Source organism: Oncorhynchus keta, chromosome 2 (genome assembly GCF_023373465.1).
Source record: "Oncorhynchus keta strain PuntledgeMale-10-30-2019 chromosome 2, Oket_V2, whole genome shotgun sequence".
Taxonomy (NCBI): Eukaryota; Metazoa; Chordata; class Actinopteri; order Salmoniformes; family Salmonidae; genus Oncorhynchus; species Oncorhynchus keta.
Genome location: NC_068422.1, coordinates 67,678,813 through 67,690,882, shown reverse-complemented (window position 1 = coordinate 67,690,882; position 12,070 = coordinate 67,678,813). Strand labels below are relative to the sequence as shown.

Here is a 12,070-nt window from a genome sequence, read left to right as displayed (position 1 = left end):
AGTAAAGGTGTCAGCCTCTCCTCTCCTCTCCTCTCCTCTCTCCTCTCCTCTCCTCTCCTCTCCTCTCCTCTCCTCTTCTCTTCTCTGCCTGTGAGTAGAGGTGCCTGCCTCTCCTCTCCTCTCCTCTCCTCTCCTCTCCTCTCCTCTCCTCTCCTCTCCTCTCCTCTCCTCTCCTCTCCTCTCCTCTCCTCTCCTCTCCTCTCCCCTGCCTGTGAGTAGAGGTGCCTTCCTCTCCTCTCCTCTCCTCTCCTCTCCTCTCCTCTCCTCTCCTCTCCTCTGCCTGTGAATAGAGGTGCCAGCCTCTCCTCTCCCCTGCCCTGCATGTGCTCTGAGTTATCACCTGGGTGTTGGGGCGGAATGAGCCCGGAGCTTTCCACACTGGGACTCCTGCCTGCTCTTATCAGACACCTCCGTGATTGACGGACGGATTTTTCCGCTTGCCAGTTGATTTGATCACGTCGCTATGGGTCCAATTTAATTTGGGGGGAGAGGGCAGGCTTTTGTCAGGTGGGAAGAGATAAGGCTCCTGCTTTTACAAACCCTTTAAACAAACTGAGCAGGGAAGGGCCTGCTAGACAGCAGCGATCCCCCTCACATCCCGCTCTCATCAATCTCAACCTTGCATTTACATCCCAACCCCAAAAGGTGATTGTCAGGGAGGGGGAAAAGGGGAAGAAGAAGAGGGTGAAGAAAGAGAGGACAAAGAAAGGAGCAGACTATAAGCGTGGTAAATCCTGGCCACCCTTTACACCATGTAAATCAGTCAGCTGCCAGGTTTATTATGATGTTTTATACAGCACTGTACGCTTCAGAAGGACAAGCAGCACTTGAATGGGACACATTCAGTGCACAGCACAATGTAAAACACCCTAAACAGCCTTTGTGAGAGGAGATTGAATACTATCATGTATGAATCATCCATTCATGGTTCCCTCGCAGATCTTCAGTTGAGAAAACGATGTTCACTCCTCTGTAAAATCATTGTCGGGTATTACGGACAAGGTTTGATTTGCAGGTGAGAGTGGAGTACTGACAAAGACTACAGTCTTATCATTCTACAGCTCTGCATGACTCCTGGTGCGGTGACTTAGTGTCTAAGCTGTAGGGAACTGCACAGCTAGATGCTGACGGACGTTGTGAAGGGGACTGCTCCCGCTTTAAGCCAACCAAAGCAATAGAGTGCTGCTTGCTGTTCTTCTAAAAACAGAGGATCATCTATTTCAATGGTAGGTGTTAGTAAGCGAGTGTGTACGCAGTGTTTTCAGAGGACCTTTTAAAGTCACATTTTGCTTCCACTTAGAGAGGTGAGCGTTGATCATCCTTAAATGTCAATATTGAGTAACAAACATGGAGGATTAAAATAACAGTGAATCCCAACAGACCCCAGACTAAGACCTTGAAACAGCCAGAAACTCAACATCCTACTGAGTTCAGTGACGGATCCACCATCTTCTTCAGCTGCACATCTGATATTCTGAAGCTGATAATTAACACCAACAACTAACAATTGCTCGAGTGGATGTCAAGGTATCCTCAATTGCCATGGAAACAGTATTAATGGTTTTGGAAGGTTGAAACATTCTTTTTCACTTTGCCAATATACTTTTTTAAACTGTGACTTTGCCTCATCTCAGTAAGTCAATGACTACCTTGGATTCCATAATGAAGACATTGGCACATTGCCTATTGTGAATCACTGAGAATTATAAGGCGTGTGCGCACACACTCATATACACACCCACACATATTATGCGTGTATATGTGTGTGTACATGTATTGTGTGTATGTGTGTGTTGCATCTAATGTGCATAGGAAGAATTCAATCTCCCATTTTCAACTGAAGAGGGATCAAATTGCTTCCCCTGTTGCTGCAGGAGAGTAATGATTTAGTTCACATAATGCATAGCATCTTCTGTCTAATTTGTTAATGTCTCTCACAAGAGCCCCGGGGCTCAGACTATAAAAAGGAAGGAGAAAAAATGAGAGGTTAAATGATTGTTTTTCAGCCAAGTTCTTAATTAATAGCTGCATGGGAAAATAATGGTGAGATGTGTGAGGTCACAGCCTCTTTGTCCTTCCTCATAGAGTAATGATAGACATGCTTTTCTCATCCTAGACAACCCATATAGGAGGCCAGTGGTCCGTTTCTGCAGTCCAGCTCCTCATCTCGTGGGTGCTGCTGTCTAGGGCTCTAACAGGTCTATTATTATCTCCTGGAGATCACACAGTCCACCTGAACATCCTCCACCGCCACCCAGACTCATCCCTACAGGCTGTGTGGGAGGAAGGTGTTGGAAAGGAGGCTTGGAGGCTGGGTCTCTAGGGGCTATCTATGGAGGCTGGGGAACCATAGTTTTATAGTATGTTTGTTGAAGGTGAAACTCTAATAGCCAGAAGGACTATATTCCCCTATACTGCATGTCTAGCTACATGGTAATAGGCATGTACTTGAACTTGGGGAGCTGTGGGCTTAAGCTGGGGGTAGTTAGAAACATATCGCCCCTCCTCCACTCCATCCCCCTCTCACTCGCTCCCAGGATCTCATAAGCATTTGCTGATGAGTTGAACTTAAGGAGCGAAGCATGCATCCCCCTCTCTTCTCCTCCCTGCTCACTCGCATGTAACGCCACTTTTAAAATTTTAATTGCAACTTGATTAGGACACAGGGAATAAATAAAAACACAACTCAATGCAGAATCCAAAGTGGGACATGAGAAGATTGCCGAACATCACAGTCGACTTCTCATCCGATTCTTTTTTTTCTCTCAGCAGAGATGACAGATTTGACTCACTGACTCACCAAAACACTTGCTTTGATTGGTCGCCCGGTCCACGAAGACTTTGGCGGAGATGACGTTGCCGAAAGGCAGGAACATTTGCATTAATTCTGCGTCTCCAAACTCCTGGGGCAGATGGTAAATAAACAGGTTGCAGCCTTCCGGCCCTGGTGGGAAATAACAACAACAAACTATAGAGGTTACATGGGGAAATAGGAGGAGAGGTCAGGCAGAGCATGCATGATGACATAAGCCCAGTGTCTGCCCCAATTACTAGCTGACTGTCCTGTCCAATCTCGCTTCAGTCTCCACACAAACCCAGGTGCCACATACAGTACATGGCCTTCTGATGAGGAGAGGAATAGACTAGAGAGAGAGAGAGAGAGAGAGAGAGAGAGAGAGAGAGAGAGATGTTTGCTGCTTGGTAGGCTGTGCTAGTGGCTACATGGATTGTTCCCTGTCTCATTGCTCGGGGATGATAGCATGACGAGATGGGTCTGTGGCTGGTGAGAAGGCTGATAAGAGGCTGCTGCTGACTGACTCTCCCTGGCCCAGATAGAGGACACACACAGTATGATAGAGAGCTGTGGTTTTACAGTCTGAGCTTATGGCTTTATTCTGCCTGTTTGTTAGTTTAGGTGTGTCTCATGAAATGGGGGCTGCTGCGGCTGCAGTCTCTTGGAGGCTGCAGACTGGGAGTCCAGCCAACAGCCAGGCCAGAGAGGGAAGGATCCAGATCTCAGTCAGAGACAGGCCAGTGGAGCTGACACACTGTCTGGAGGAGGAGCAGCTCTGTGGCTTAATGTACACAGCAGACACAAAGTATAGCAGTCACATAACCCTAATGCAAGCTTCATTTAACTCAAGGATGGGGGCAGGTAGACCACAAAGCATAGCAAAACACACTGCAATAAAATTATCCCCCTTATGCGATGTTAGAACACTTAGAGTCATTTCAGATTTTCCACGTTGACTAATAATCATATTTATAACCATCATATACTGTACAATAACATAAATGAATAATTATATCTGGCAAACAGTCTCAGGAAGAGTGATTTACCATTACAGCATATCCTATGCTTTATTACATTTAATGCTGTGGTACTAACACTAAACTAGGAATGTTAATAAATGATTATGCATGCAGCTAATTAATCTAATGAATATTCATAACCACTTAAACACATTGTAATGGACTGATTAACCAGTCGAACACTGCGAGTTTGAATTAGTGCAGTTTTTGAATAATGACAGAGTAACTTTTCCATCTTGCTGCCTGCTAATGTTAAACTCCTTTAAATGAAGCTCTCTTTTTCTCCCATTTTCCAGCCCAGTGTTTCCTCTCCCTGGCTAATTCAACGCAGCCGTACATTAGAATGGAACATGGTAATTATCACCTTTTATCTTGGGTGGGCGCGCCCGCTAGCTCTTACCTTCTCTCTGTTGCTGGGGGATGATGGTGGGTTGCTGGGGGAACGCTTGACTGATTGGTGCATAGGCGGCAGGGTAGGCTGCTGTTGCAAAGAGAAGGAGATGAGCCAGAGTGGGATGTTACATCTCCATTTGCGACAACTTAAATCATTATTCTATTGTTCACGTCCTACAGACACTGAATAAATAAATTGCATTACGGCTTGGAGCCCGAGCTCATTTTCATTGTGTATCACTACACAAAGGGAATGCACTGTCTAAACAGGGACACCAACAATACAGGAAGGAGAGTCTATCCCTATCCTGATACATGGTTAAAGAGGAGAGGTCTTAGTGTCTGTCCATCTATATCACAATCATGTAGAGGGGTGTCTGGAACACAGTTCTCCGTGTACTTTTGGAATTAAGATTTTTGGGTGGGTCTATAATCAAGTCCAATGGAAATCCGTTCAAATCCTAATGTAAAGTTTCCTAATCCTGGAGAAAATGATCCAGTCCTCTGGGCTATCTTTAGCAGCCACAGTGTCTGCTAGAGTGACAGAGAGGGAGAGAGGGAGAGCGTGAGAGCGATAGAGAAAGAGATGGAAGAGAGAGGGGAGGAGTGAGGAGAGGCAGGTCACCTGCGTAGTGCTGCACACCGGCGTAAGCCTGCTGGAGAGGGTCAGTCACTGTAGGACTCTGTGCTGCAGAGAGAGAGCGAGAGAGAGAGAGAGAGAGAGGAGAGAGAGAGAGAGAGGGAGAGAGAGAGAGAGAGAGAGAGAGGAGAGAGAGAGAGAGAGAGAGAGAGAGAGAGAGAGAGAGAGAGAGAGAGAGAGAGAGAGAGAGAGAGAGAGGAGAGAGAGAGAGAGAGAGACAGAGAAAGAGAGGGAGAAAGCGAGAGAGGGAAAGAAAAAGAAAGAAAAGAGAGATGGAGAGAGAGAAAGAGAGGGAGAGCGGGAGGGAGAGAGAGAGAGAGAGAGGATGGAGTCATACAAAGATTCGAGTTGTCATATTTAACAGTTCTTCAAAATTCCTGTTCGCCCCCCAGATGTTTGCATCAAATATTAACAACATGCCAAACAAACTGCTTTGTGGTTCATTATCACTGCAGCTGCCTTACATAATGCATCAAGGAGTCAAGTGCATGATGATGTGTTAGTTGTTCAGGAATCATCAGGAGCATAAGAAGCTGAGAAAGAGCTTCTGAGGCTCATCATATTAACCATAATGTACAGATGTAGGAGTCCCCTTGATGCACTGACTCTCAGAACCACTGTCACACTCCTATTCTGATTGCAGTATAGCAGTCACCCAAGACTATCTTGCCAGGTCTCCCTCTACAACAATATGCTATATAATGGTTTTATCCTAGTTAAGAAAAGGTTACATGTCAAATGAATGAAACTGCTGTTAAATTGGCTCACCTGAGTAGAGGTGAATCCCATTGGCTGTCTCACCTGGGTAGGGGTGGATCCCATTGGTGTATATTGGCTCATTGTTAGGCTGACCGTTGGTCTGGGGCGGGAGGGATGCGAACCCATTGACCCCCATGGGTGCTGCTAGGCTGGGCAAGGCCGTGGCATTGATACCCGGTGGCGTGCTGGTGCCTGTAGATAGAGCAACCCTGTTTCATTACTGGGACCACAGGCCATGGTGGACATGGTTCACACTCCACAGTATGCAGCCTCTCTCTGACCAGCGTCTAATTGGACACTGGGGCTGGGGCCTCTGTTTGTTTGTGGCCTCAGCCTCTCCCCCTGGTCACATTTCAGGTTTGTCACCTTGTCCATGCTCTCTCGTCTTGTGCCTTCTCCCTAATCCCGGTGAAGGGCATTTAAGTGATGTAGGATTAAATTTGAAAGGCATTACCTGGGTGTATGTAGGCTTTATGGATTACAGATGGCGGATGGATGCAGAGGTGACTGAGCCACTTTATTTAATTCATTCGAGAGACGCGTGGAGCTCCTGTCTTGGGCCAGTCTGCCTACTTAGTGTCGAGCCATCAAAGCTCTTCACAACAAGGGCCAGGAAGACAGGTCAAACTCAGGTCCAGGATTATCTCCCACAAATCTTTGCTCGTATATTGTATAGTCAAGGACTTTGCATCCAAAGTCATCAGATTGGCCGTGTTCCCGGAAACACACAAACAGTGGCCCATGATAGAGAGAGGGGGGGGAGAGAAGGAGAGAGATAAAGCGAGATAGACCTAACCCACTCTATTAAATTAGTCAAAGCAGGAACATTTTACAGAAATGAATAAGGAAATGGTCTCAACAGAGAAACATTTCCTTGTGTGTGCTACCTATATCCCCCCAATAGAATCCACATACTTTAACGATGACAGCTTCTCCATCCTAGAGGGGGAGATCAATCATTTCCAGGCCCAGGTACATGTAGTAGTTTGTGGCGACCTAAATGTCAGAACTGGACAAGAATCTGACACTCTCAGCACACAGGGGGGCAAACACCTACCTGGAGGTGACAGTATTTAGACACAACTACGACGACATAACCAACATAACCAACAAAAAGTTCTGCAGCTCTGTCGGACGCTGGGTATGTACATAGTCAACGGTAGGCTTCGAGGGGACTCCTACGGTAGGTACACATATAGGTCATCTCTTGGCAGTTGTACTGTAGACTACTTTATCACTGACCTCAAACCAAAATCTCTTTGAGCTTTCACAGTCAGTCCCACTGACACCCCTATCAGATCCCAGCTAAATCTGAAGTCAAATGTCTACTATTTGCTGATGATCTGTTGCTTCTATCCCCAACCACCAAGGTTCTACAGCAGCACCTAGATCTTCTGCACAGATTCTGTCAGACCTGACAGTAAATCTCAGTAAGACAAAAATAATGGTGCTGCAAAAAATGTCCAGTTGCCAGGACAATGAATAGAAATTCCATCTAGATACCGTAGCCCTGGGGTACACAAAAACGATACATACTAAGGTAACTTCCACAAAGCTATGAATGATCTGAGAGACAATGCAAGAAGGGCCTTCTATGCATTCAAAAGGAACAAAAAAATCTGACCTACAAATTAGAAGCAGTTATAGAATCCATTGCCCTTCATGGTTGTGAGGTCTGTGGTCCACTCACCAATCAAGAATTCCCAAAATGGGACAAACACCAAATTGAGAGACTCTGCATGCAGAATTCTGCAAAAATATACTCTGTGTACAACGTAAAACACCAAATAATGCATGTAGTGCAGAATTAGGCCAATACCCGAAAATGATCCAAATCCAGAAAAGAGACGTTAAATTCTATAACCACCTAAAAGGAAGAGATTCCCAAACCTTCCATAACAAAGCCATCACCTACAGAGAGATGAACCTGGAGAAGAGTCCCCTAAGCAAGCTGGTCCTGGGGCTCTGTTCACAAACACAAAAAGACCTCACAGAGCCCCAGGACAGCAAGAGCAACACAATTAAACCCAACCAAATCATGAGAAATCTAAAATATAATTACTTGACACATTGGAAAGAATTTACAAAAAAACAGAGCAAACTAGAATGCTATTTGGCCCTAAACAGAGAGTACACAAAGGCAGAATACCTGACCACTGTGACTGACCAAAACTAAGGAAAGATTTGACTATGTACAGACTCAGTGAGCACAGCCTTGCTATTGAGAAAGGCCACTGAAGGAAGACCTGGCTCTCAAGAGAAGTCAGGTTATGTGCACACTGCCCACAAAATTAGGTGGAAACTGAGCTGCACTTCCTAACCTCCTGTCAAATGTATGACCATATTAGAGACACATATTTCCCTCAGATTACACAGATACACAAAGAATTCGAAAACAAACCCAATTTTGATCAACTCCCATATGTATTGTGTAAAATACCACAGTGTGACATCACAGCAGCAAGATTTGTGACCTGTTGCCACGAGAAAAGAGCAACCAGTGAAGAACAAACACCATTGTAAATACAACCCATATTTATGTTGATTTATTTTCCCTTTTGTACTTTAACTATTTGCACATCATTACAACACTGTATATAGACATAATATGACATTTGAAATGTCTTTATTCTTTTGGAACTTCTGTGGGTATAATTTTTATTGTTTATTTCACATTTGTTTATTGTCTATTTCCCTTGCTTTGCCAATGTAAACATATGTTTCCCATACCAATAAAGCCCCTTAAATTGAAATTGAAATGGAAATTGAATTGAGGGAGAGAGACTGGGAGAGAGAGAGGGAAAAAGAGACAGGCCGTACACTGTGGCGGCCAATGAGGGCCGGGGGATGTCATACATCATAACCCATCATGCCTCACTCACGACATGTCTTCTCTATCTTACTTTAGGGCCCTCTGTCACTCTGGCAATGCCATCTCTAACTTCACCACTACCAAAAGGCAGTCTGTATTTTTGTCCCTTTTAAAAGAGACAGAGATGAAAAGAAACCTGATAATGTCTAAAGAACTGTACTAACAGCCAGGGCAGAATACATGACATTAGCACGGCTTGTACACGGCTCACTAATGAATATAGTGAAGTATTACAGGCACGTAGGAGGGAGGGTTGAGGAAGGATGGGGAGTCCAGTCCTGGATGTGTATTTGTACCTGAGGAGGGTGTCATTGGGGCAGCCACCAGACCGTTGACGTTGAAAGCTGCCATTTGCTGCATTTGTGCCGCAGCGATGGCTGCCATGGGATTCAGATACGAGTTCTGGGTCGCCGCCATTAGCGCTGCTTGCTGTTGCATCATCTGCTGTGGCATTGAAGAGAGAGAGAGAGGAAGAGGGGGGAAGAGGAGGGAGAGGGAGGCAGCAGGAGAGAGAGGGGGGGAGACCGTGAGAGTGGGGTAAGGGAGACGGGGAGAGAGAGAGGCAGGGTGAAATCGCCGCAGGACGAGGGGCATGTTTACTTTCACATCAATGTTTGCTTGGCCATGTTGTTGAATAGACAGGTCTCTGTTGCCCCGGAGCCATGCTACTTAACAGCACTGCTGCTTTACAGGGCTGCTGCTCATTACAAACAACAGATAACGCAATATAATCAGATGAAGCTAGAGAGCAGACAGTCAGACAGTCAGCCTGCTTTACTGTGCGTGAGTGGGTGATTCTCACCTGGCAGGGTGAGCTGTTAGTTACAGTGTGAGTGCAAACTCTACAGTTTCCAAACTTGAGGAGATGTTAACTTCAGGTGTGAACGTAGGTAGACAGAGTGTGTATGGCAAGCTATCAGGAGGAGCCGTGACTCGCATGCGCAGAGTGTAAAAGCTCACCGTCTCCTCCCCCGTGGAGCCGAGACTTACAGCGTGAGAGTAGGCGCCATAGGCCCCAAACTGGATGGTCATGGGGCTGAAGATGCCGAGCTGGCCCGCCATCTGATGCATCCTACGCAGGGTCCGCTCCTTGTCCGTGTCGGCAAACTTCACCACCAGGCTGGAGGACGCCCCCTGGGGATACGCACACTGCAATCAGTCAAGACAACACTCGTCTCAGCAATGGACAGACACACACCACAATCAGTCAATTCAACACTCATCTCAGCAATGGACAGACACACACCACACTCAGTCAAGACAACACTCATCTCAGCAATGGACAGACACACACCACACTCAGTCAAGACAACACTCATCTCAGCAATGGACAGACACACACCACTCTCAGTGATACACATACTTCAATGACTATGCACATACCACACAACACCAGACACACACCACCAGACACACAACACACAACACCAGACACACACCACACAAGGTCTGAGCTGACTCAGTGCATGTTTTAAATGACTCCAATCTGAGCTGTGTAGAGACAGTGGGAATAGTGGGTGATCTGTGGGTTTAGTGAACTTTAGACTACTAGTGTACACACTGAGTTTACAAAACATTAAGAACACCTGCTCTTTCCATAAGTTAGACTGACCAGGTGAATCCAGGTGAAAGCTATGATCCCTTATTGATGTCACTTGTTAAATCCACTTCAACCAGTGTAGATGAAGGGGAGGAGACAGGTTAAAACAGTATTTTAAAGTCTTGAGAGAATTGAGACATGGATTGTGTATGTGTGTCATTCAGAGGTTGAATGGGAAAAACTAAATATTGAAGTGCCTTTAAAAAGGGCATGGTAGTAAGTGTCAGGCGTAACGGTTTGTGTCACAAACTGCAACACTGCTGTTTTTTTTACACAACAGTTTCCTGTGTGTATCAAGAATGGTCCACCTCCCAAAGGACATCCAGCCAACTTGACACAACTGTGGGAAGCATTGGAGTCAACATGGGCCAGCATCCCTGTGGAACGCTTTATCCATGCCCCGACAAATTGAGGCTGTTCTGAGTGCAAAGGGGGTGCAACTCAACATTAGGAAGGCATTCCTATGTTTGGTATACTCAGTGTACATTGGAGTGAACTGTGGTCCTTAGTGTGGTCCCAGAGTAGTCCCAGTCCCTCTCCTGCCGCTCAACTGAATACGATACTCCATAATGAGGTCTGACTGGAGCCTTTGGTGTGCACAGGCAGAAGTATTGACTAATGACAGTGCCTTATGGCAGATATAGTGCTGTATTGATGTCTGTGCTTCTGAGTTTGGATCCAATTAAATCATTTGAGAGACAGAGACCAGAGTCAGTTCTTCATATGACGTCCAGGGAGAGGAGAGGAGAGGAGAGGAGAGGAGAGGAGAGGAGAGGAGAGGGAGAGGAGAGGAGAGGAGAGGAGAGGGAGGAGAGGAGAGGAGAGGAGAGGAGAGGAGAGGAGAGGAGAGGAGAGGAGAGGGGAAGGAGGCTGCCAGACAGGCAGAGAGATAGACACAGAAAGTCTCAGACATTGTCAAGAGGCCCAGTTCCCATTTATTTCCAGCCAGTGCACGCTGCGCTGAGAGAGAGAGATACCCAGGAACTGCTAGTGCGGTTGCACCCAGGAAAGGTCAGAAAGACACAGCCAGGGGGAAGTCAGGATGTGATTAGTCAGATCAGAAAAGCAAAGACACGGAGAGAGAAAAGGACTCCATCATCATGACTTGTATCTTTCATATAATGTGTCATCTTGACAGGGTCAAAACAAATGCCTCCTTTGATTTGTATTTTGATTTCAATACTTCCTGTGTGTGTGTGTGTGTGTGTGTGTGTGTGTGTGTGTGTGTGTGTGTGTGTGTGTGTGTGTGTGTGTGTGTGTGTGTGTGTGTGCGTGCGTGCGTGCGTGCGTGCGTGCGTGCGTGCGTGCGTGCGTGCGTGTGCGTGTGTGTGTGTGTGTGTGTGTGTGTGTGTGTGTGTGTGTGTGTGTGTGTGTGTGTGTGTGTGTGTGTGTGTGTGTGTGTGTGTGTGTATCTCAACAGCCAGAATGTAACCGCTACTGGGTCCCAAAAGCAAAAGGCCTTATGGTGGGTTCCAGTGGTGCTTCTGGCACTGGAAGCAAAACAGAACAAACACAAAGTCCCCCAACAAACAAAGAAACAAATAAAGTCCCTCACGTGGTGAATGTGAATACAGAGAGTGAGTGTTGAGCCTGTCCACCAATAGCGGTGTGTGTGTCTCTTGCACTGTGCTGTAGAGGCTGGGTGGGTGTCGGGAGGGGTGTCAGCCTGCACCCTGGGGGACAGTGTGTGTCATATTGGATTCTTCCTGTCAGAGGAGCCAGCCCTCTTCCGTCCTGCACCTGCAAGCCAGCAACTCACCTCAGGCCAAGGGGGACCCATCTGGTTCTGTTCCCAAGATGCCATTTCAATTAGCTGAATCAATATGGCGGAGTGCCGCTCTAATGGTACACTGTTTTGTCCTTTCTAATTTCATTTCCTTCCCACCTCCTGACCTTTCACTGTTCTTTCCCTTTCTTCTGCTGGGGCTGGTGGAGGGACGGGACTGTCGGTTTTAATGAGGTCTGCGCTGAGCAAACATCCCTCCAGCGCATC

The 12,070-nt window shown here is 46.5% G+C and overlaps 1 protein-coding gene across 24 annotated transcripts in view; it reads right to left on the bottom strand.

The window, feature by feature from the left end:
• The window catches only part of LOC118362360 (CUGBP Elav-like family member 4), a 195,113-nt gene that overhangs the window by 19,425 nt on the left and 163,618 nt on the right, over positions 1–12,070 (bottom strand). For 3 of the 24 annotated variants that reach the window (XR_008081614.1, XM_052481143.1, XM_052481148.1), the window contains exons 6-11: positions 9,438–9,626; positions 8,774–8,921; positions 5,615–5,797; positions 4,832–4,894; positions 4,214–4,294; positions 2,801–2,968 (exon numbers count right to left, since the gene is read on the bottom strand). Coding sequence is in view for 23 of the 24 variants with exons in the window: in XM_052481143.1 (XP_052337103.1) it covers positions 2,801–2,968; positions 4,214–4,294; positions 4,832–4,894; positions 5,615–5,797; positions 8,774–8,921; positions 9,438–9,626 (832 nt within the window). In the remaining variant the exon portion in view is untranslated. The remainder of the gene's footprint in view (positions 1–2,800; positions 2,969–4,213; positions 4,295–4,831; positions 4,895–5,614; positions 5,798–8,773; positions 8,922–9,437; positions 9,627–12,070) is intronic. The other 21 variants (XM_052481174.1, XM_052481176.1, XM_052481184.1 and 18 more) reach the window with 17 other exon arrangements.